This window comes from Uloborus diversus, chromosome 3 (genome assembly GCF_026930045.1).
Source record: "Uloborus diversus isolate 005 chromosome 3, Udiv.v.3.1, whole genome shotgun sequence".
NCBI lineage: Eukaryota > Metazoa > Arthropoda > Arachnida > Araneae > Uloboridae > Uloborus > Uloborus diversus.
Window position 1 is genome coordinate 195,970,961 of NC_072733.1, and position 26,950 is coordinate 195,997,910.

The following is a 26,950-nucleotide window of genomic DNA, read 5'->3' on the forward strand; positions in this document are numbered from 1 at the left end:
TCATACCAAGAACCTGTAGTACGTTGAGGCTCACTTTTAGAATACCTCAAAAACGGACTTGAAAAAAAAAAAAAAAAAGAAAAGAAATATATTCTATGATACAACAATGATGTTGATGAAGACCCCAGTTGGGCTGATTCTTGAGAAAATGAAGATGGTTTTGGCATAAATAGAGCTAAAGTAGAAGTTGGTTAATTTAACATTTGATTTAATTTAGGGTTGGTTGGGGTAAGTGGGACCCCTGTTGAGAATAGTTCGTTTTTGAAACTTTTTACAAAAATTTTGAAACAAAAAAATTTAAACTTATTGTTTTAATTTATCTTGGACATTATTAATAAACAAAAGTTGATCATTATTTTCTTACATAATGCTTTAAATATTTTTAACGATTATATGTTTTAAAAAATCAGATGGGTGTCTCACTTACCCCATAGTATGGGGTAAGTGGGTCATCCCCCTTTTATTTAAATTTAAATAAAGCATATTTAAGAAGGGGGTAAAGGGGTCTTACATGATAAAGTATGTAAATTTTTAGTGTGAATTATGTTTTTGTTAATGCATCCATTTATGAGATATTTACTGTCTTTTAAGTTTGTATCACGGAAAATTTTAAAACGAAAAACAAAATTTCGTTTGTAAAATTTATTGAAAGCCGATAGGTATATATTTCACTTTTACGTATATAGGTGTGTTTAATGGACGTAATACAGTTGGTTAAGATCAATTTGAGTAAATTTGCCATAACTATAAGTTGAAAAAGAAATTGGAAACACTAAATGACTGCGTCTATGTAAAGTTGGCTAAGGAAGAATCATTATCGCTTCATCCTCAGTAATTACTCCAACATCATCTGCACTATGCCTATAAAAAGTCACTATTTCTGTTCATTCTTACAAATTCAACAGTATTTTTTTATTTGTATCATGAACTTCCAACATTAGACCTACTTAAATCTTAATGAGTTTCTTTCATATATGTTTCACAAATACATAATCACCAGCTTTAACAGTTTTTGTAGCTGAACTATCCATTCCTACTAAGTCATCATAGTTGTCTTGTATTTCACCAATACAAATATTTAATCAGTGTTGCTTTTGGTTTTGAAATCCCCATTATTATATGGGAACCCACTTTACCCCGTATAGCAAAAATGTACGGGACCCCTCTTCTTAAACACTTATTAGTAATATTTTATACAAAAATTCTTGTTGCTGTATGAACTTTAAGTTAAACTAGACGTGAAAAATTAATTATCCTAAAAAAATAATAACTAACCTGGAAACACTTCTGTGCAAAATGTTGCTTGAACTCTCAAAAAAAAAAAAAAAAAAAAGAAAAAAATCAGAATTTTTTTTTTGACTAAGTGCTATGACCAAGAAAAAAATTCCACGAATCCCAAATATGTGCAAAACCAGTCACTGTGATGAAATTTAACATGATCAGTGCAAACAAGTTTGAAAACTTTAACCATATTTCAGTTTTAGGGGGGGGGTTACTCACTTACCCCAGAGACCCACTTCCCCAAACCAACCCTAATATGTTATATTGATGTTTGTTTTTCATTCTAAATAAGTTACTACAATATTGGAGACTATTTATCACTAAAATTGTTACAGAAGATGTTTTTGCAAAGCAGACTAATGCACCACGGGCATGTTGGTGAACTTCACAAGGGTCTGTTAAAAATTAAAACAAAATACTGCATTTTCAAAAAATTCTGTAATGATAAAAAAATATTTAATGAAACTTATGGTGGATAACCAAACTGTTCATTTATTTTTTGATGAGAAGAAAAAAATAAAGAGTAGAAAAGCGGACCAACATGCCCTGACTATGGACACATTGGTCCTGTTTTCTATACATATGCGTATGTCAAAATCATTTTTTATGATGTTTTCTTTCAAATTTCAACTTTTTGTGCATTTCTTGATAGCAAATATTTAATTCAAGGAAGGCTAGAAAACTGAAACATTTGTAATTGAAACTTTTTAAATTCATCAAAAACTATTGCTATCGGCTATTTTACACTCTAGCTCCAAAAATAAGCAACAAAGAAGAAAAGGTGCGATATACAAAGGTGTTATATGCAAAATGGTGAATTAAAATAGAATTTACATTTGTGGTAGGGGTTGCAATGCCAAACGCAACTAGGTAACCAAACTTAGTATAAAATTCAATAGCAAAATCTCACCAAAACACCAGAAAAGCATCTATGCTTCAGTTTGTAAGCAGCAATATTTCTACAGAATCAGAGATAGCCAAAGTAGAAAACATGAGTAGATTTACATGAAGAAATGCATTGGAGGGCTGTCAGTATGTTGCAAGCTGCTGCAAGACATGCTGTTACCACAAAGCTGAATGTGGAGTACAGTCAAACTCGCTTATAACGAGCCCGGAAGTAACGTTAACTCTGTTTCAACGAGGAAATTAGAAATATTTGGCTGGTACAGTGTTAAGTCTATGGGAGCAAAACTCACATTAAACGAGCAAACCCTGCTTAAAGCGAGCAATATTTTTGTGATTTATAAAATTTCTATTGACTTCCAGCAAAATGATGAGCCTTGAATCCTTAAAACAACCAATGACAATAATTTTTTTTTTTTAAATTTGTAGTTAGAGAAGCATTGAAAAATTGCACATTTGTTGACGTCAATGTTATCGCTTATGAGACGCCAAGTTCTGATTATATTGTAGCTCAAATTCAAGCTAATTCAAATGAAAAAATCAATAAAAGCGAAGACGATAAAAAAAATTGTTAAGAATTTGAAGCTGAACTACCAACAACTCAATGTCTTTTGATCTCCAGAAAAATGTTCATCAATTTTTTCAAGACAGTGGTGAAAATGACAATGTTTTGGCCAATGGATATTCCTCAAAAAGATCAGCAACAGTAATGCAGAAAAGGGACAATACGTCAGTGCAAAGGAATTAACCAACTTCTTTGGCACTGTAGAGAAACTGAAAACAAGCAAAACAAGTATGTAAGAATTTTAATGATTTTTTTTTTCAAGAATACTCTGTTATAACGAGCATATATCATGGTCCCTTTTCTCTCATTATAAGAAAGTTCGACTGTAGTGCCCTCCATGGATGCAAAAAACTTACCAAGCTGATCAAAACAACAGTAGAAGCAGGTTTGGACAAAGAGTTGAAACAAAAGCAGATGATTACCACCTGCCACAATGTATCAGATGCTGGAGCAGCGTGGATGCTAACAGCATGATAGCAGGTGTGACAGCTCTCTGCTGCTGCAGGAAGGATCCAATCTTGCAAAACTAATCACACAGATGGCATAAAACAGGGCTGTTCACATAATGGTGTACTGTTTCTAAGCCTTTGTTGCCAAGAACAGTTTGCAATGGCGGATTTACCATATTGAAAATGTTGCAATTGCAAGGGGTTATCACAACCAAAGAAGCCTTAAAGGATATGCAAAAATGTTTTGCATAGTTCTGTTATAGACATAAGGGCCCCAAAAATGCATTGCGATGGCTCCTCAAACCTGCAAATACGCAACTGTGCAGTTTGATGTACACCAGTGTGGTGGGGCAAGGTACTCTTAAAAGATGTCTCAATTTAACATCCAGGACAGTTGAAAAAAGACAATGATATGGCAAGATCCAGGGTCACATTACAGAATGGGGAACCTCATCAATAAAAATATTACAGAAGTGGCGGGTCACTTGTCTGGGCAGGGTAACCAACAAATGTTCAAAATGGACTCTACAAGCTCATTGGCAATTCCATCGCAGCTCTCTGATATAGAGAAGAAGTCCTACACCCTTCAAGTGTGGAGATTTATCTTAGCAGTGAGTACTGATGTAATGATTTGGACCTTTAATGCCTGGTTGGCATTTCGCGCAATTAGGTCTACACCTAGTTGGTGCGTAGTTATCAGGAGAATGAAACCATTCCACAGCTGACATTTTTAAAAAGTACACCCGACTATATCAATATAAAATATTCATACCATGTGCTATATAATGTTTATAAACTTAACTTCATGTTGTTATTACAATAGCTTTTGTTTAATTATTATTTATTTATGAAAGACCTGAGGAAATTCAAAGGCAAAAAAAAAATTAATTATAAAAATAGCTAATCAACAAACCAGAAACTGTTTTATGACCCCTCACCCCTTCTCTAAAATTGCTTCTCACCAAAAAATTAAATGGACTTTTCCAGAAAGATTGTTTCTTAAAATTTTACAATTGGGTGCAACACAACTAGCGGTAAAAACTTTCAGAGAAGCATGCATTGTAACCAACACATCTAACCAACAAATTTATGTATCTTTTAAGCAGATTTAAACTTGGCTTTTTGCAGCAGCTTTGACGAATTTTGAAAATTTTCAACCACAAAATATATCTGCTGAGAGGCAGATTTTAACTCTCACTCAAGACAAGAATTTGCATTCTTGTCTTGAATGAGAGTTTGGAGGGGTTTGGCTATAATAATCCTTACATGCATATAAACTATCATGTAAATACCATACTAGGATTGGTAAAATGTCTCAAAACCTATATTTTGATGGAATGCCTCCCACCCATTAGAGTTCATGTAAAATGAAATTAATTGGTGAGGTTTTATTGCGCTAATATTAATTATGTTTCAAAAACACAAAATTAAAGCATTGTATTTGAGCGGTAAATTTTGTTGACTAATATTTTGTATGAAGACGGTACACAATACAAGTATTTAGCTCAATATCTCACAAAAAGACTTGAAATGCATACTCTAAAATACAAAAATTCATTAAAAGAAAGTTTATTTTCAAGCATCAAAACAAAAAAATAATGAGATTTAAAAGTAGATAAACAAATGAAAAGCTTCTCCATGAAAAGTCTTTGTTTCATTTAAGTATAAAACTTATAAAAGAAACACTGTTACTGTACTATAAGTATAATTCATTTTTCAAAACAATTTAGTGAAAATTTCCTTAATATGAACACCCTATATCAATAAACTTTGGTCTGCCTATGAACAAATCTTCAACTTTCTTTTAATGAAGAAACTCAGACATTGGCTTTTAAACATACAATTAAATGGGAGAAATGATTTTTAGATTACAAATTGTAATTGTTTAAAGACTTTCTTCATGATTCAACTGATAAAATGCTTCTGGAGAGTAGTTACCTGTAGGCAAAGAATTGATACTTAAGAACATCTTTCTTCAGATGAGTCTGTATTTTATACAACTGCATCGCGTTTTGATAATGGCAGTGCATTTCAATTGGAGCAAATATTGAAAGACTGCATTGCCTTTTCAAATCCACATGCAAAAGACTTCTCTATCCTGTAATTTAATAAATAAAAATAATTGAAAAGAATCCTATCATTTAACATAATATGCTAAACATATAATAAAATTATGGAATGAAGGAAATTAGTATTTGATGTTTTTATATTCAAAAAAATATTTCAAATAATAATGATAATAAAACACTAAGGGGGAAAATAGAGAACAAATCACAACAAAAGCATAATAACATTTAATTATTTTTGTTTTTTATACAAAACAAACTTTCATGCAAAGTCAAATGAATATGTTTCACTTATATTTATAAAAAAAAATCTCATTAAAAAATTTCAAATGATGAGCACAATTTAAGCCATCAACATAAATTAATTTGATTTAAAATGAAAAAATAAGTACAAGAACATTTTTTGGGTCTGCAAAAAAAAAAAAAAAAAAACGTTGATTTTACTTTCTAATGACTGAAAGAAAAAAAAAAAACAGCTCAACTGGCCTTCTTTGGTCAAGAATTATAAACCATATATTAAATGACAATGCAGCCTGTTGTAGTTTTAAGTAAGTAAAAAACCACAATGAATGATATTAGAATAAAATTCTGTATCACAAAAAAAGAAGAAACAGATAATTCTAACATAATTTTTATTTATTACTCTTCATGGAATATCCTTAAAATGTTGTTTCTGTGAGACCAAAGGCAGGCTCATCAACTCTCTTTGCCTTTTTGTAAGTTTTCTCCAAAGCAATTTATTTTCAACTAACTTATGAAAACTTATGTGATTATCAAGATAACTATAGTTAAATCTTATAGCATATAATTTCTACAAAGCACTATTGAATTTCCATGCAAAGCAATTTTCGCACAATGAAACTGCTCTATTTAGAGTAAGAAAAATAAAAATGCTTAATACTTGCTTAATACATAAATAATTGGGTATTAATGAATTTAACTAAAAATTTAATTTAAAAAAAATATAGACACAAATAAGTTTTGCTTACTCTAGCAATAATAATTTTTTACTGAGAAGAAAAACGTAAATGGACCTGAAAATTAATATTGAAAGAACTTGTGCTTTTGCTATTTCATAAACTAATAATTCAGTTCATAATTCTTAACATGAACAATATTACATCTACATTTATAAATTGTTCTGTTAAAACAAACCAAAATAGATAAACTATTTCAGCGTTTCTCACCTAAGGGGTTGTAACTGACAGGGAGAGCAAAGACAAATCACACGAATATAAATCAGGAGGGTCGGAAAAAGCAACAAAGATATAAATTAGAGATACACCGAATACTGAATATTCGGTTGAAATTCTAAAATAATATTGGGTCGAAGACCGAATATTCAATTGATATTTTTTTTTGCATTTTTATTTTATGCAAATTTAAAACAGAAAAATTTCTCTGTTTTGTGTGTTTTGAGAAAAGTAAATAAATTTCCACTTAACATCCTGAATTAGTGTACATTAAATATAATTATTAATTTAAATAAAAAATAAAATTTTTATTTTTGTAGTGAACTTCTATTTTCAGAAGCAGGAGATGTTCATGAGCCAAAATGTGCTAGGCTGCAATCAGAAAATGCAGAATTAACCTGACTGCACCATCTTTTATCAATATTAAGCTTTTGATTACAATGATTAATTTAATTAGTTTGTTTTTGAAAGATTATTTCATATAGGTTCAAAATTTCAGAAATTAAAATACCGCAAAAGCTAATGTCCAAATGTTTTTCCCTTATATACATTAAAAATCACCTTTTATTTATTTATTATTATTTTTTTTTAACAATTGCATGCTTCATTTTTAGCTTCATTTTTAAAAAATAGCACTTAAATATTGTATTTTCCCCTGGCTTCTGTTTAAAATGGAATAGTAGTTGTAAGGTTAATGTGATCAGTATAATAAGTGTGGGATTAAAATAAAAAGCAACAAACTTTAAATTTGACATCCGAGTGTTGGCCTTATCATTAAAATTACTTTGAATGTGATAATATTAGTAAGCCACAATTTAATTTTTCACTATGGTGTTTTATTAGAATTTTCATTCATTGTATAAAAAAAATCATGTGTAGTTAATTGTCACATATTTAAATTTGTTTGCTATTTAGTTCCCGAATATTACAGTATTAGGCAGAACCCCAGTAGCAGAAACTTTCTAGCCAGTCAGCGACACTATTTTGGGCAGTTGAAAATAATCTGCAGCATTATCAGTTTTAATCATTTTAAGTTTTCATAAAATACACAAGTAAAGGTCAAGACTCAGAAATTTTCCAACTGGCCAGTGGCCGCTAGACCTGAAAAACGTAGTGGCCACCACTGTCGTCACGTTTTAAAGTATAAAAAAAGGGGAGGGGGGCAGTTTTCACTACTTTCATAAAAATAAAAAGAACTCTGCGCAGTATGAAAAGCAATTATTCAATACATATTTAATTAAATGTGGAAAATTTAAGTAAAAATAGGTTTTTGAATTTTTTTTTTTTTTTTTCAGAAAATGAATCAATAAATAAATTAGTAAATGAGAAGTTGGCAGGAAACTGCAATTTAGATGAATGCTTCAGTTTGTAGCAAAGCTTCCAAAGCAAATACAATTGTGCAGGTAATAATTCACATTTTTTATGAAAATCATTTAAAATGAAACATGATTTATTTTACATTAAATGTAATCTTCAAAAGTTTGTATTGAGGTAAACATCAAATTCTGTTTTTGGAAACTTAGGGAAGTAATAGTTTTGTCTATTTCCATCTTGCAAATGACCAAACAAGGCGTCAACGCGAAAAATGCATGATTCTAAATAGATTTTAGAATTTGTAACATAAATGTAGGAAAATATTCAAAATCTTTAAAAAACTACAACTTAGATGAAATAGTCAGTTTTTAGCACATTAACCTCTAAATCAATGAAGATAAGATAATGTTCTGAAGATAAATTTTGCATTTTTTATAACAATAATTAAGAATTATCCGAAAAAATGGCACATTTTGTATAATTTTCAGAAGTTTGCATTGCAATAAACATCCAATTATGTTTATGAAAACGTAGGCACTTACCAAGTCTTGCGTACCAACATCTTGGGAATGACCAAACATGGCGACTACGCCGAAAATTAAGATATAGATTTTTGAATTTGTTGCAAAAAAAATAATTTAAAAATAAAAATCTTCATGAAATTACACTTTAGTTGAAAAGTTTTTATCGCTTTTACGTCAAAAGCAATGAGGATAAGGTGAAATTTTAAATGTAAAACTTGTCATTTCTGAAGAAAATTACTTTAAAAAATAAAAATTAAAGAAAAAAAAGATTTGCTGCACATTTTAAGTTATTTTCATTAGTTTGCTGTTAAATAAAACATCCAATTCTGCTTCGTTTTTGAAAACTTAGGCACTTAATCATCTTATCTATTTCGATCTTGTGAATGACCAAATATGGCGACTATGTTTCTAGCTGATATGCTGAAAGCATCCATCTACTTTCCGGTCAAAAAATGACCTCTAAACGATCTTTGCCAAGTTGTATTTCTTTCTTCTTTTTTTTTAATTTTATTTATTTATTCTTTCTTTCTTTTTGTTCTTTTGTAAAATTGTCTGCAGGCCGCTGAAAAATCTGCGACGCACGTCTCGCAGTTTCTGCTATGGGGGGGGCAGAACCAAATATATTCGGTTTGTCTGACAAATATGCAGTGTAACAAATAATAAACATAATATTTGGTATATCTCCAATATAAATAAAACCCATTTTCTCAAATTCAAAACCATACATATACGGGGTATTTTATATTGAATGGGACAAAAAGAAATAAGTCCTGTGAACATTGCAATTACTTTATTTTAATAATTATAATTTACAGTGAAACTCCATTTGTCCAAGTTTCTATAGAGTTCTAGCTCCTCCCACACTCGTCAAAGAATATACATTGTTCAGGATTTGTGCACTTCAGCTATCTGCTGCTTCAAGCTGTTGCCTCAATTTCCCTTATACTTACAGAGATGTCCATCACAAATGGACGCATTAATACTTGCCTATGACAAAATGCCATAGGAATATATCACAAGGGGTTAGATCTAGGGATCTTTTTGGCCAACACAACAATGGCACATTATTTGAACCAGTACGACTGATCTGGAGATAGGGTACACTATTAACCTGAAACTGCTTCACCTACTGTTCGATGCTATAACTATACGGTGGTTTCTATTAAAAATTTCATGCAAAAATGTGTTCAAACAATGATGTATTTGTGTAGGAATTCTCAACCCTTCAGGCTCTGTGCCCCTCCCCTTTGAACACTGATGTAGTCTCCCTCCCCCCCCCCCTCCAGTGCAATTGCAGTTTGAAACTAAAGTGAGTTGGGACATCTGAAGATGCATAATAAATGAAGGTACAGATAGTAATTTCGTATACAAAATTCAACAATAATATGATTAACTTACATAATAGTAGAGCACACACAAAAAAAACAAGGAACTAAAAACAAATTGATTTCAGGTTCTAAGTGAGGTAGGCATGTATTACCAGTCACTTTCAAAACATCAATAGGAGAGCTGTCTTTGACAAGTTTTTGAATGTTAAGTTGTGACTGCGACAAAACAAACCTTGGGACACTTTCAATGCCCAGCTTTGTGTGACTGCATGTGAGCTAGGGCTCAAAAGCCAAAATCATAGACATAAGTGGATGAAAACTGCACTAAAAATCTTGAAAAAAATGATAATGTCAAAAATATTTACAGGCGACGCCAAAAATCCGTAAGTTATGGTTAGTTTTGCTTCTAAAATTTTTTTACAGGTTCATGTCCCCCTTGAAATTTTTCTATGGCTTCCCAGGGGACATACCCCCCCTCCCCTGGTTAAGAAGTGATGCATTAGCGTATCCCAAAAAGAAACACTACACTTTCTCCAGCCTGGATGGCGCCAATTAGATTAGGAGTGTCTCTAGGGGCAATTTTGTCAACACAGATATTTTGATGTTGCTATATGAAACTTGTATGAATGTAGCTTCAGAATTAATTATCAGCTGAATAAATCAACAGCAGAATTTTTATTACGCTATTGTTGTCCCATTCATCATGATTCCAACAAAAGCCAGTTAGCTTTTGTCGGACATCTTTTCATCTGTAAGCTTAAGCCTACATTTCTTGCATTGAGAATGGGGTTCCCTGTAACCACAAAACACCAGTTTTAAAGAAAAAAATTTAAATCTAGGCATCAATATGAAAAGTCTAGTGCCATTTTTCATAGTATGTATGAGGTTTAAAAAAAAGATTAAATCGAAGTAAAATAGATATTCTTTTTTTCTTTGACGTCAAATGTGGGTTGTGATTGCAGTAAGGGGCTGTCTACAAATGAAGTTGTGCTTCTATGGGGAGGAAGGGTTCGGAAAATTGACTGTTTGTGACAAAGGAGAGGGAAGGCATACATTCTCATAAAGAATGTGTGACATCATTCTTGATGAGAACATTAATATGAAGAAGGGTAACATAAGACAAGAGGAGGGGAGAAGGTGAAGTCTGACACTTTAGGACAAAGGAAGGTATTTTGAAAAAAAAATGTAGCCCTTAGTTTGAGGAAAAAGTTTGAGGTAAAATCGCATTTTCAGCCCTTTAAAAACTTTGTACAAAAGTGCAACATAGCACGACAAAAAATCATAAAATAGAAAAATATTTAATTATTTCTGCATGTTTTATCGAAAAAAAAAACAGCATTTATGAAAACATGTCTTTTATTTTGCTTTATTGTGAAAAATATCTTTTGAGAAATAGATTTTTTTGTTAATACCTTGGTTATTTTCTCAGGATTTCTTATTCAATAGTAATAGTTAAAAAATAGTGCAGATCTCAGTAATCTGTCTCAATTTGATAAATGAAAAAACAAAAACTACTTTTAGTTGTTAAAAAAAATAAATGGTAATTATGGTAAATTACAATTATTATCATGCGTTAATCTTAGTACTACAGTAACAACTGAACCGACAAAGGGAATCAGCAGTTTTTATGCAGTTCTATTCAAATGCACAGCATATACTGCTTGATGACTAATGAGGTGGAGTTGTATAGGGCTATCAATTTCCTATATTTGAAGCAGATGCACATTGAAATCAACAAAATATTAGTTTATAAATCCCCTAGCTGCATTCTATCTTCACACTCCTAGACTCATTGAGATAAAATCATCTTAATGACTACTAGCCAATTTTCCATGCTAAAAGTCATTGGTATAGCAAAGTGTGAATGAAGCGGGCGACAGTCTACGGCCTCACAACGAAACTTACCTAAAGATCCGAAGTTATCAAATTGTACCAAAAAATAACATTCTGCAAAATATGCAATCAATATGATCCATTTTTGTAGGAAACGTATGAAAAAGAATCAATGTTAACATCATCAGATCAGAATAAGATATTAAATTCATAACCTCTTAGGGCCATTCCACGGAAAATCGTCATTTTGTCCTGCATGTGACGCCTCATACATTTTATGAAAAATAATTCTTTTAAAATGTTATTGAAAACAAATTTCTGATTAACAAATTACAAGCATAAGTATGATTTCTTAAGCAAAAAATATCTTCATTTCCCTTTAAAATTATGATTTTTAATGAAATATTATGTGGAGGACAAAGGGTTGACTTTTTCGTGGAATGACCCTTTTATTTTCTTCTGTAAAATTTTTTTTTTCTAACTCTCCTTTTAACACATTAGTCCTATTATTATTGTTTCATTGTTATTTTATAATTTTTCTTATGTGTTGTTAATCACCTTATGCATTGTGAAGTGGCTTGGGTTAGAATAGGCTCTGCTTCATTAGTTTTATTTGCTAAAGAGGCTACGTCATAATAACTAGATTAAGCTACAAAAATTAAGGATGATTTTAGTTAAACTAAAAGCAGAAAATTTTCATTTATGTACATTTCATTGTGCTAATGCATATTAGTCTATCAACTGATAAACGGCCATTGGCGCTGAGTACTTTCACTTATACCCACTGTAGATGAAGAAAATTGATCTGTATTTTACTAGAAATTCTCACTTGGTTAGTTATAGTTTCTTTTTTTTAATCAACAGATATTCCATAATTGTTGAAAACAGATAGTGAGTGCTTCCTCCAACCAAAACGCGGATGAAGAAGCGTGTTTTAGAAAATCGCAAATTAGTTAAGCTTTTCAAAATATTTTAAACTAAATGCTCAACTGAAAATAAAAGTGCATTATTTATATTTGATTAAATGATAAAATTTGACATAATATTGAACATTCCTTTTTTTTTCCTAACAGTAAGTGTCTTTACAAAGATTAGTTAGGAGAAAAAAAAATTGCATCGGACACTGCTTTTTAGAATACAGAATTACATAAAAAGTATCGCTACTCCCCATTCCTTTCTGCAAAAAATGTGTGATCCCAAAAACATACAAAGCGTATTAGGAATGGCCGAAATTCATGCTGCTTCCTTCAGAAAGCAGATAGAGTCGCTTTTATAACGAGAACAAAGGGACTACTACAACAGTTGCTATTATAACCAAATACCCGTAAAAAATGAGTTTGTGAAAAAAATCCTAAAAATTTTTACATGTTTGCTTTGTTGTTTTTATGTTTCTGTAGAGTAGCCAAAGAAGTTGGTTATTGGATTTGGACCCTCTTTTTGCCCAGTTATTGTTTTTGAGGAACGTGGGGTCCGAAAAAACAGTCATTTGCATCCTTTGCTTCAAAATCATTTTAAGTTTTTCTGTACTTTAGAAGCCAAGTATGTCAAGGGCAATTAAACTTCAAATTCTTCACATTTGTCATTATGGTGGTCCATTTCATTTTTTTCTCTCTCGGAAATATACCTTAGAAATGATAACATTCTTTTGAACAAATACATAATTTTTAAATGCTCCTACTCCACATTTTTTTTTTTTTTTAAAGGGTCGTGTCATCACTTGTTTTTATGATTTATGTCTTATCTCTAACTTTTGGTTGAATTCAAAATGTTGATGGAATATTTCCAAAAGCGCAATCATCTTTTTTGACGAGGAAATCAACAGACATTTTATGAATTACAAAAACATTGCTCGTTTTAAGCGGGGTTTGTTCGTTAAAAGCGAGTTTTGTTCCCTTAGACTTAACATTGTACCAACCAAATATTTTTTATTTCCTCACTATATCTGAGTTCTCGTTAAAACAAGGCTTGCTATAAGCAAGTTCGACTGTACATGACTAGGACAAGATTTTTTTAATTCATTTGCAACAAAATAATAGCAATATCCCCAATATCAACAGATAGATCAGGTCTGTCAAGTTTTACAGTACACATTTCAAAATGAGTTTTGGAGCATGCAGACCACATTTTTTGTAAAAGGAAATGGAGTTATGAGAGAAAAATAGATAGCTTGGATAAATCCATTTCCTTCCACTGAAGAAGGGGTTCATTGTTTAACTCTGACCATTTTTTCTTTCTAACTGAGCCAAATGGCCTCATTTGACATACGTAATTTCAACATTAAATACAATTTTCCTATTAGGTAAAACTTCTATATAATTAAGCTGTTGGTTGTTTTAAAAGTTAAAATATGGTGCTCATTGAAGCCAACAAATAACTTCAGGAGATGTGAGGAAAGTTGTCTTTTCACTCAAATCATGTCCAAGTTTCCAACTGTTTGCAATTCAGATGACTATCAATATAAAAATTAATATTTAACAATTTTATGTTTCTAAAGGTAAACCATATCTATTTGATGTCGAAGGTTGATACAGTTCTCATTGCTTCTAGGACGAAATGGAAGAATTGATGAGAACCATACACACTAAAGATCATGAAATCATTTCATCATCATTGAATAATCATTTCATTATTTTACAAAATTTTGAAAAAGCAGAAAACTTGTACAACATTGAAATAAGAGGGAAAATGAATGTTTTCAAAGAAAAAAAATTCAAAGTAGAAACAACCCATGATCTCTAAAAATTAACACTTCTTTTTTTTAAATGCGTTATTTTAAATTCATGTGTAATTTTGCTGATGTATTTCTTATTTTGTATTTCCAAATATTTATAATTTGATTAGTTTCTTACTTCTCTTTTAAAATGATGGTTTAACTTATAAAGTTATTTCAACATTTTTAACTATGCTTAAAAAATGTGCAATACATCTTTTACCTTATAGCGACTAATTTTACTTGGACGACAGGGGCCGTTATAACAAATGTCGACTGCGTAACTAGTATAAAATATTATTAAAACTAAAAAATGTCAACTCACAATAGTATTTTTAAAAACTAAAATCTTTCAGCAAGCTTTTTTTCTTTTTTGAAAGTGTGAAGCACCTTTTTTTCAGAACGGCTGAAAGATTCTTATATATGTTACCTATACATTTTTTTTTCGACTGAAAAAAAGTGGAAATTGGAAAAGTGGTGTATTAACTTACTAATAATCAATATTAAACAAATTAAACATACAAACACAAAACTTATAACCAGCAACAAGCTTTGTGCCGAGCTAGGCTAGTCCTGAATGAAGATCAAGAACCTTTTAACAAACAGTATTCTCCTCATTTCAAGTAATAGCTTCTTTTCCTTAACTAAAATTCTAAATGCTTATAGCCCTGTTAAAGTCTAGTATTTTTTCCCTAATTTACAGATTAGCTTGGGGTTTGAAAAGTTTAAAACCATGATCAGTGGTTTTTCCAACTGTGAGCTAGCCAATATTTTTCATTTGAATAAATTTAAAATGACTGGATCAAGTCCCTCTAATTTTAATTTGCTCTATACATAAGCATTCTATCTATAGTCCAGGGGTGATGGTGGACTCAAGTAAAGTTTTCTGAAGACTGAAATTTTTGGAAACTACAAGGAAGCTCGACCCCCCCTCCTCCCCCCAGTAAAAGCTCTTCAAATATGTATGACACAAATCATTGAAATCATTTTAAAAAACCATTTTGAAAGTTTATTCATTTATTTTAATTATTTTTTAGGTTTAGAATGTGTTGTCAGTCGAAAATATTCAGAAACTGCAACCCAAAATTTTCAGAAATTATGAACACCTGAAAGTTTATTTACTAAGCTTTAAACCCTTTCCCAATAAATTAATATTTTTCTTATGATAAGGAGACCAAAACTAAACAGCATACGCCAAATGAGGTCTTACCAAGCTTCTGAATAAAGATAGAACTACCTTACAATTGTGTAAACTAGACTTATTGATAAAATCAAAAAAAAAAAAAAAAGTTTTTGGCTTTGTTGCTTGCCACTGTTAATTGCACTCACTATTAAGACATTAAAATACAATTTTTTTCTTCACTAATAATGTATCCCTGTAATAATAACATGCAAGCTTATTCCTATGGCCACTTAACTGTCATTTGGAAATCAGATCTAAATTCTTTTAAATCTTTTTCACTTGTTCCTCTGTCAACAATGCAAATAATTGATATAGTCATCTGCAAAAATATTTATACTCCCGGAAAGTCTTTTATAAATATAATTCATAAAAATAATAAGCAGCCCTAAAACTGTATCTTATGGAACACCACTTAACATTAGTAGTTCATTGAGCATGATTATTCAAAAGAATTCTTCTTTGCTCTTTCACCCATTTAGCCTTTTTCTAACCCAAATTGAAATTTTCCCTCATATCTCAACTACACAGGGGTGCTCATTCCCCCCCCCTACACAAGAACAATCCCACCCCTCCCCACCCTCAAATTCCACAAAACCCCCTCAAAGCTAGAGTCCACCACTCAAGAAATAAAAAATTCCCCTCACCCCCCCCCCCCCCTAAAACTTTCAATGGCGCAATCTGGGCCATGGTGGGCACCGTGAATTATAAGCTAATTTGCTTAGAAAAACAACATCTTTATGGAAAGCTCTTTGAAAGTCAATGTAATCTGCACATTTGTTATCTAAGCTGTGGTAATCTTCCGATAGAAATTCAATAAAATCAACGCTTTCTAAAACTATACTACAAACCCTGCAACTACAGCAGACGATTCTTGTCAGAAAATTCATTATCTTGATTTTAATCAGTAAGGTTTTTGAAACCTTAAAAACAGCCAAAGTTTAACTCACAGGTCTATATAATAACCTACCTAAACTTTAGACCCATTCTTAAAGAGCGGTGTTAAGTGTCAGCTTCTAGCCCATTAGCACCATTCAAGAGCTATAAGAAGCAAGCTGTGAACCTTTCCAAGAAAACTATCAAAGAATTTGTCTGCAGACTTAACTAAAATTTGTGGATAAATATTCGGAATCAGCAAACTTAAAAACTTTCTGGAGCGGGAAAATTTTCGATCAATGAAAGGAATAAGTTTTCGAAAACTTATAAGTAAGAATTAATTTATTTCACCAATAACTCTGAGCGAGCGAGAGAGGGAGGTACTGCATTTCTCGTTTATGTGCTATTTAAAAAAAAAAAATCAAAGAAACATTAACATACTGCTGTGCTAAGCACAAAAGTCATACGTACACTTTTTGTAAAAATTGAGTTACAGTCACACCTGTAATATATTTCACCTAAGTACAACTTTTTATGGTAATTTGTCAGTGAGAAATATTTTTAATTTTTTTTTTTTTTTAAGTTGCATTTGAATCAAATACATGGAGCTGTAAAACTTTAAACGGCAATTTTTCCTTTTGAACTTGACTGCAAATATGAATTTGGCACTTAGCAAGGCAGCACAATCAAATTTTAAAAAATCATTTTTTTTGTACATTATCTTCCACTAAAGTTTATTCAAAGCAAATACATCTGTTAGATGAGGATTTATGTTTTAATGCAAGATTGAAATTTCCCTGTAAGCTCAAACAGAATACTACAAAATTTGGGATGCATGTTGCAGAACAGATACCTGAACTGCAGAACAATTCTGTTCAAATGTGATTTGAAAACTCAGGCAAGTTTTCTGCAGACACTCTGCATAATTTCTAGATTTCTTCAAATTAGAGGAAAATCTGAAATTTCTCTACAAATTACAATCTTTTGGTTGAAAACTCGAGCAAAATGTTGAGTTTTATGCGTCATTTGCGGAAAGTTTAGATTTACTTTGAATTTGAAGAATATTTCATGAAAACTGCATCTTTAGTTAGAAGATATTTGCAGAAATTTTAGATCTCTGCAGAAAATTGTCTTTGACTGCCTGCACCTGCTTTATGCCCCTAAACGTATAGGAAAACCATTCCATAAATGGGCTATTCCACAGAAAACGGTAATTTTGTCCTGCATGTGACGCTTCATGTATTTCATAAAAAATAATTTAAAAGGATGATGAACAAAATTTTGTTGCTTAAGAAATCACAAACTCATGTATGACTTCTTAAGCAAAAATTTTCGTCAAATTTATTTTTTATGAAATATAGGAATTGTCATGTACGGGACAAAATGACCATTTTCAATGGAATGGGCATATAAATATGCTTTTTCAATGGTTTGAATGACTATTTCTAAACTAATGCGATATGTTTCCTTTGCGTTGGAACCATAGCTTTCAAAATCTACATTTTTTTTTGTCATTGCTGTATTAATAAAGCAAAAATATTAGCTTATTCATAAGCAAGTTACCAGAGGTTGACTATGGATGTCCCGCACGTGACGCATGTAAATAAATTTTATTTTAAATAACCAAATTGTTTAATAAAAATATGGTTTTGTCAGGAGTATCTTTGTATCAAATGTAAAGATTTAAAAAATTGATTACCCATGTTTCATTAAAATATTAAGAGATATGAAGGAAATGTTAATAAAATTTAAGCATATTTTTGTCCCGCACGTGACAGTGGAATGCCCCAAATGATTTTCTATATAAGGCTAAAATTTCCCATTCAGCATCTTTGCGTAACCATTTATTAGCCGGACTATTGATCATGTGCTGCTATATTGTGGGGAAACGCTGCTTATAATGCAATGAGATACTTGGGACAGTGTTTAAATGCTCGAAACTCTTCAATCTTTGGAGGAACAGAGACGGCACTTTTAGGTGCCGAGAAGGGAGACATAGTACAGGGTTTTGCATTTTTTGTCAAGATTGTGTGCCTGAAATTTTAATTGCATGTTTTTTTTTTTTTTTTTTTTTTTTTTGTACAGTAAGACTGTACTGAACAAATAAATGAAATGTTCCTTTCATACTCCAGTCTCCAATGGTTTTGATTTTGGAATCATGGTTTTTAAAAAAGACCACATTTTTCCGTATACAATTACATTTCTCGTTAATGCGTTACGTTTTTGTAATATTTGATAGTGTTCTATAGTTAAATTATAATGCATTAATTTTTCCTGCAGAACAATTTTTGTCAAATGATTTTACGTTGCAGAACATCATAAAGTATTCTGTTTTGGGGCTCAAATGTTAACATATTATTAACTGTTTGAATTTGAATTACAAGTTATTGTTATTGAAAAATGAGAATCTGACATCTGAACCAAGAACTACCAAACAAAAAAACATTTCATTGAAATAGGACTGTTTGATGTGCCCAGTCACGCCCAACTGCAACAGCACCTTCAGAGAGAAAGAGTAACCTTGTAGGATCAAATGGATATTCAACGAGTGAGGTTGCAATCCTCAACTGTGCCCTGCACATTTATGTAATGGACCCTCTGGCTTTGTAGAGAACCCTTGTCCTCATAATCCATCCAATGCTCCTTAGCATTGATAAAGCTTTTTTATAGTTTTGAAAATTACAGTCCACTGAATCCTGAGCTCTCATCAAAAACTATTCCCTCAAAATTATTAGGCTGCAAAGAGAGACCTCATCCTCAAATTCTTCATTTCTCAATATAAGGAGTCAGGGCTCATTGAACCTAGGGCACACTGGACCAATCTCAGTTGCTTTAATATTGAAATATTTTTTTATTAATGCCCACAAAAACTAGCACCTATAGTCAGGCCCGGCTCTAGCAGTTCTGCCGTCCTAGGCGATACTGTAAAGTGCCCCCCCCCCCCCATTGAATTAATAATAATAATTGTAATATAAAATAATAATATATACATATTAAGAAAATAATAGTAAAGTGCTTAAAATTAAAGTGAGTTTCTAGTTTAATTCCAAACTGGGTTTTGCATATCCAATTACTGCTGCCCACTTTAAATTATCTTTTTAGCATTAAAGTAGTGCATCTTTTGGCACTGAAACAGATAGTGACATTTTCAAAAGACTTAAATCATACAATTTGCCACCTCTAAAATTAAGTTGAATTTCTAGTAAAATTCCGAACTATGTTTTACGTATCCAAATCCATCCAAGCACTGGTACACATTCTTTTTTTCAGCACTGAAGCAGTAAATCTTATGGCGCTGAAACAAATATTCATACTTAAAAAAAAAAATGTTACAACTTTTGACATTTGCCACCCCTGAAATCTGCCGCTCTAAGCGGTCGCCTACCCCTGGAGCCAGGCCTGCCTATAGTTGTGATTAAATCACACGGTACAGTTATACTGGGGGAAAAAAATATTTCAGCAAGTGTTATTTTAACAATGTTAAAAGTTTTTTAGAGCTCAGCAACAATAACTTTTTAAAATGTTTTTATCAAGATTAGAGCAGTAAATTGAACGCCTCTTCTAAATTAAGTTTTTTTTGGTTCACAATTATTTGTCATTTTTTTTTATTTTTTTTCCATAAAGAAAAAAATTATGATAGCATTTCGTTGGACCAAGAACCGGGTTGCGTTGGTCCACTTCCAGAAAACCATAAAAATTTTAATTTTTAAAAGAATTAGCTGAAACATATTCTAGTAATAGCAGTGTAGTGAAGCTGATTAAGACTAAGTTGTGCTGTTTTTTGCGAAAATGTAGATGATGTATGCATAAACGGTGACAAAGTATGAGAGAGTGTAGGACACTGCTAATTTCTAATACTCTATTTTTAAGAGCCATGTATTATGTAATCTCTAACAGTAACCTTCAGCACTAAATGGTGCCATTAACAATCAGCATCAAAAGAGTTAAATTGATGATTTTGTGAAACAAAGAAAATTTTATGACTCCAAAGTAAATATTTTCTTCATTTTACTTTATTTTCTGTCTTTGTATTTGTAAAACTAATCAACTGAATTTTATTTTGTGATAAAAGAGAAGTCTTTTAAATATTTTCTTGTGAGAAAATAATGATAGTGCATCTAGATTGACCACCATTTTGGTTTACTTAAACTTATGTAATGACTGTATCTCGGAACAGCCAAACACATTGTACCGTAGGACACATCCTAAGGTGCAACATATGCATGGTTCTTAATAATTAAGATATGTTTAGGAACATGGAAAAATGTTTTAATCTGATGTAGTCTTTTAAAAAAACATTTAATATTAGATACTTCACTATTTATTATTCATAATTTAATTCATTTCTATGAAAATACCGTATTACCCCGCATTATTCGGCATGCTGCAAAATTCGGTCACCAGAGTTTCAATAACACTTGCAAAAATCTTTTTGGCACGCCGGAAAAATCGAGGTTAGGAAAAAAATTAACACTAAAAAATATATACAGTGAAGCACCGGTTATACGTTTTTAAAGGGACTGCATGAAAAAAGCCTACAAACGAAAAAATGTATAAAAGGTATAGGTTAATGTGTATTAGACTTTGCAGGGACTAATTTCAAAAACGTATAAAAGAGAAACGTATAAACGGTGCTTCACTGTATATGTTCAGCTTTAAAATAATTATAAGTTCTATACATATCTTATTAGAATGAACAGTTTATAATTTTGTAAAAATATTTGCTAACAATGTCATTTGTTATTTTAACAAGAAAAATATAGTTTAATAATGAATAATTTTATGAAAAAATAATTAAAACTAAGTAAGCAAACAATTAAGCATAAGTTACCACCCATGAAACAGTGCTAAAGAATTTACCATACCTATTCAATAAATAAAAATTAAACTTATACCTCTCTAAAAGGAACCTAAAATATTTTATTTAAAAAAAATATGAACAAATCGCAGTATCGATGACTGCTTCTGAATTGATTACTTTATTGGCTTACTAGCCGCCTTCGGTTACCAGCTGGTCCGCCTTTTTATGCCAGGGTTGCCGCCTTCGGCGGCTGCATAGACAATTTAGCAACGGTATTAATCAATGTTTCTCTCTATATATCAATATTATCATCTGCCTTTTTACGCCAGTGTTGCCGCCTTCGGCGGCTGCTTAAATAAGTTTCGTGGCGGTATCAATCGATCTATATCTGTATCATTACTAATTTAAATAAAGTATTTTCTAGATCAATCTCCAGTTTCATCGTTTGGAATATTTTTTAAGGGGGGAGGGGAGACACAAACTGCTTGCACTTCATGCAAATTTTGTCGAAAAATAACAAAAAACACTTCCACTTTTACTTGAAAGCATTGTTTTTTCAAAGTCATGGTGTGTGGGGAGGGGGGGGGCATTGACACCCCGTTGAAGTTCCTTAAATAACGGGCATGTCTCTTTCTTGCTCTCCATCTACTATATCGACCTCTGCATTTGTCTATCTATCTATCTATCTATACGATCTATGCGTATCTACCTCTGACAGTAATTAACAATGTTTTCAAATTGCAGCTCGCACCCCCCAACCCCCGTTGTTGTTCTTTAAATAACGGGGTCTGTCTATCTCTCACTGTACATCGACCTGTAGATTTATCTTTCTCTATATCCATGGAAATTTACCTCTGATAGTAATTAACAATCTTTTTTCAAAGAAAAAAGTATTAATTCTAGAACAAAATTTAAAAAAAAAAAAGCATTTTTTGTACACTCAATGTATATCTATCTACCTACTCGATCCATCTCTAAATTTTCTCATCTATCTCTATTTATTTTGATCTAACCTCCAATCTTATTCCCTAACAAAAAGAAAATCATGCAAAAAAAGCGCGCTTACTTATTTATTAAAATGCACAAAAAATTGATGTCTTTGTGGTATCCAGAGTTTGCCAAAGTATAAAAATCATTGTTTTTATTGAAATTCAAAACAAAAAAAAAAGTGACTGGGACCAAAACGATCCGATGTGGTCCGTCTGATTAACCGAAATCGAATGTTTAGCAAAACATCCGGGGGGGAGGGGGAGAAACAAATGAAATACCTGGAAAGAAAAAAAAGCGATCGAATCCTTCGAAAGGAAGAAAAGAAAAAAGCAAGTTACGCACTTCAGTTACATCACGTGGTTGCGTTACGTCATATTCGCAGCGGTCAGCGGACAACAGATCTTCGGTGAAGCGATAGCTCATATCTTCGTTCTGCCTTTAAAAAATAGTATAAAAAAAAAACTTTTGAACAATTTTGAAAACTTTTTTTTTCTGTAGAAGGCGAAATGTTCTGGCTACTACTTAGTAAAATTGTAGAAAAGCGGTTATTATATTTTTCACGGGATGCGTTTAGAAAAAAATTAAACCCAGAAAAAAATGCAAAATAAAGGTTTTTTCAAAAATTCATAAAAAATACAAAAATTGCTCTATCTTCAAAAATTTTTTTGTTCATCATATTAAAAATTAAATTTCGAACACTATAGTGCAAACAATATTTGTCTGGCCCGATTGGTTCGGGGTCTGTGAGGTTAAAAGTACTAAAAAGTGCTAAAAATCACATAAAACATTAAATAACTTTTTTTCTAGTTAAAATATCAAAAATCGAAGCCCGGGGTGCACAACTTCAGCAAAAATTACACCTGTGTACCAAATTTCATCTTTCTAGACCTTACCGTTTTCCCGGGATGCGCGCCACAAACACACACACACAAACATCTTATTTTATTATATGTATAGATAATTAAATCCATTAATAATGACCTACCATAAATAAAAAGAACATATTATGTGCAAGACATATTTTTTTTTTAAAGAAGGTTACTTTCGGTTTATTTTTTTCCTTACAGTGGTTTGCTTTCTGATTATAACTGAATGAGGAAATTTACGTTTGTTTCGCTGCAAAACAGGGTTTGATAATATATTTTCGAAAATATCAAAAATATCCGATATTTTAATACCTATCAGATATTTTGATATCTATCCCATGTTTTCAACCCGCATAACCTAAAGTCTTCAAAATAGTAAATGAATCCTCAAATCACTTTTTATTTTCTTACATTGTTATTACAATATGTAGACTTAAAATCAACACTTCTTTCATTATTTATATCTCATATTTCAATATGATATTTTATATTAAAATATGAGACATAATTTTTTATGAGATAAAATCATTTTATTTTTTATCAATTTAAATAGAAATCGTTTAGTATTAGCTGTGGTACTCATTTTTCTTCAGTTAGCCGCTTTTACAGTTATATGATTCAGAAATAAAAAATATGCTTTACTCAGTGCACAGTCATAAGACATTTTCTTTTTTTTTCTGACGAACATTTAAAATTAATGAGGTACTTATAATATGAATTAAAATTGTTACATTACAAATAATTTTATGAATGTAAAAATGAATATTATATTACTTCGTTACATCAATGATGTATAAATACATCATAAAAAAAATAATGTCCATAACTTTTTGGTTATTTTCAATAATTTGGTTATTTTTAATAAATGAACAATATTACAATGATTAATATATTTTTTGTATTGAAAAGTTGAAAAAATAAATATTGAAAATATCAAAATATCATATTTTCAAAATAAATATCGAATATATATCATGATATATATTGACTGATATGTATCATGACTGTTGAACCCTGTATGCAAAATAAACCTTGAATTATCCTGCAGGCCAGAAAATTTGTATTTCCCAGCATGCTGGTAAACCTCGCTTTTTTTTGGCATGCCAGATAATGTGGGGTAATACAGGTTTTTTTTTCAATCAAAGTTGGTTTAAGTATATGGCTGTGTCCTGAATCATGAAGGGCTCTCATGGTGCAACAGGATGTGCCACAAGGTACAATATAGGATGTTGTGGGACAGTTTAAAACTTCTACTTTAAATGGCTAGCAGTATTTTATTTCCTAATTGTCTGAATTGCAAAAAAATATATTGCAGAGAAATATATCGGGGCATTTTAATCTGACTTATAGATTTTAAATTTGATTTAAATAACAGACATTTAAATATGAAAAGTGTCCCAAGGTACAACACTCTCCCCTATTAGTTGGTAAGCATTTAGTGACAAAATTTGGGACTAAAAAAGCAGTAGTACATTATGTAGAATTTGAAATTCTTTGAAAGTCCCAAGCTGCTATCGATCAGTAATTTGGTTTAGTACCAAAGTGTGAGGTCACTACACCTGAGGAAATTTTGCTTCAAGGATAGTTTAGCAAACTAATTTTTTTGATTCATAATACATGCCATTCAGTTTGATTAAGAATGTTTGTGAGATAAGCAAACCAGTTTAAATTTTTATGATGATGGGCTGGTGAGTCATGACCCATTAGAGGATCTGAAAATTCAAGGTGCCATAGAACATAATCACCCATATATATTTTTTTTTTCAAAAAGATATTTAACATGTAAATACAAGGGCTCTTTTAGAAGATGATTTGATCTCTTTGAGCATCTTTCACTAAGTATGTAACTGGAAAAATTAAGTTTACTCACAATTGTCATTAATTTTTTTTATTGTAAAGATTAGGAACATGTTTTCTTCAAACTAAATTTCCCAAAATCAAATTAATTTTTCCCTTATTGCATAAAAAATGAACTAATGCAAAAATAGCAACCCTAAAATATAAGCATTTCATTCAATTTTTTAAGTACTTGAAATCTTCTGCAAGTAAATCTTTATGCATGTCAAATATTTGAATATCTTTTTATTTAACTCACTAGCTTGTGTGATTCATGAGTATCTTTGGAATAAGAACGAATAAAAAAGTCACATTTGATAAAATAATTTTCCAATGCATCATATTTCACAATTGCAAATATTTCTAGTAGTTTAAGTAGTTCCAGGTACACTAGATTTGTCTACGAAAACAAAACCATTCTTTTCACTATATACAATGCAAAAAAATATCTTGAAATCAAATAAAAGCAAATTGAAAAGAAATAAAAGTATTATGAAACAGAACAAATAAAATCATGATATTAATAAGTATTTACTCAGAAATGTTAAAATATTTAAAAACACATGTATTGGAATTAAAAAAAAAATTATATCTCCTAGAATATGAGATGACATAGAAGCTTAAAATATTGCATAAGAAGTCGTCATTTGGCTGAAAGAATTTTAACCCCCATTGGTCACAGGCATTTTGGGCTTTGTCATTCGGTCAACCTCTATAGCTGCAATACTGCTTAAATGCAAATTCAAAAATACTTATTTCAACATAATTGATTGCAAAATCACAACCAGGTTTCACATCAAGTGAATGAAGCCAGTGAAAATGAGCCTTAAATTTTAATTGCAAGAGAAAAAAAAAAAAAAGAGCACCTACAAGGCCATCTTATGTGTTATGGCTTCAACTTACTTTTTTAACTCTTGTAGTTCAGCAAGCTCTTCGGATTGAACGTCCATGGGGTAGAAAGAGCAGTTAAAAGAATTGGGTGTCACGTTTTGTGGCGGAAGAGAATCAGAGCAGGGGACAAGTGATGAGCTACCATTAACTTGTGGCAAAGCTAGTCCATTTTCGAGTTCTGCTTGTAGATCAGGAGCATTGACAGAACAATCGCCGTTCAAAATACTCGGACTGGAGATATCTTCACATGGATTGGAGTTCGGTACTGGTTGTGACCTGTAGTATTCGTTATGATTGAATGATATATGAAGAGAGCTGTCATTTATATTAGGAACAGGAGCCGAAACGATAGGAACAGGAGGGCCAGTGTGAATTGTAGTGCTGCAGTTATTCCTTACAACAGCTGTACTGCTAAAAGAAAATTCCATATTATGAGTCTGCATCTGATTACCATAGGACCCAGATCTGCCGAATTCGGCATCTAATCGTTCCAGCTCGGTAAACGCTAGTAAGACTTGCTCCCGCGTGATACCGCTACTTCTTAATCGACGAATTAGTTCAATCTGTTCAACGGTGAAAAGAGCCATAACTAAAGTTTGGAACGAATTTTTAACATGGTTAGTCTATAAAGGCGATGACACTTTATCATTCTGTAAAAAAGCTTACGGAACAACGTTCCTCTCGCCATGATAATCGATTGCCTGAGAATTTACTTGAATAAAGCTCATACAAACGAATTGTATCAACATCGCACGATTGACAAACATCTTTCGTAATTTCTAAACGAATATAATATCATATACAGGACTTCCCAGACGTACCGCTCCATGTCGTCGTTAGACTCAATTAGAGACAGTTCCAGTTAAAAAAAAAAATAAACATCAATCTGCATGACTACGCATACAAGTTCCAGACAAAACAGCGAATTTTATTTTTTCATTGCTGAAACATCATAAATGAAAATTTTATTCATGGGGATGATTTGTTTTTAGTTTCCTCATTGAAATTTTCGGCATCCTCAATTTTAATCTGTAATATTACTTTCGAAAAAGAAATGTATTTATTCGGAAGTTATGTTATATAACTGGAGTGACGTCCGCCATAGCCCCAAGAAACCAAACCAAATAACTTCCTCAAATTTCTCCGTTGATCGTTAAAAACGGTTTTCTTCACCAGGCAAATGAAATGTTTGTTCGTCACAATTTTCCTGCATAGAAAGCCTCCATTTCTTTTTCTACTTGCTTTTCATATTAAATTTCAGTGTTACTATTTTCGCTGTTGATATTTTCTTGCACACTTGCAATTTGCAATTTCATTAACGCATTGCCAGAAAATGGATGAATC

At 31.4% G+C, this 26,950-nt stretch overlaps 1 protein-coding gene across 1 annotated transcript in view; it reads right to left on the bottom strand.

The window, feature by feature from the left end:
• The window catches only part of LOC129218494 (homeobox-containing protein 1-like), a 49,484-nt gene extending 23,040 nt beyond the window's left edge, over positions 1 to 26,444 (bottom strand). Inside the window, exon 1 of the mRNA XM_054852780.1 lies at positions 25,619 to 26,444. Within this exon, the coding sequence (XP_054708755.1) occupies positions 25,619 to 26,193 (575 nt within the window). The 5' untranslated portion in view covers positions 26,194 to 26,444. The remainder of the gene's footprint in view (positions 1 to 25,618) is intronic.
• Positions 26,445 to 26,950: the final 506 nt, after the last annotated feature.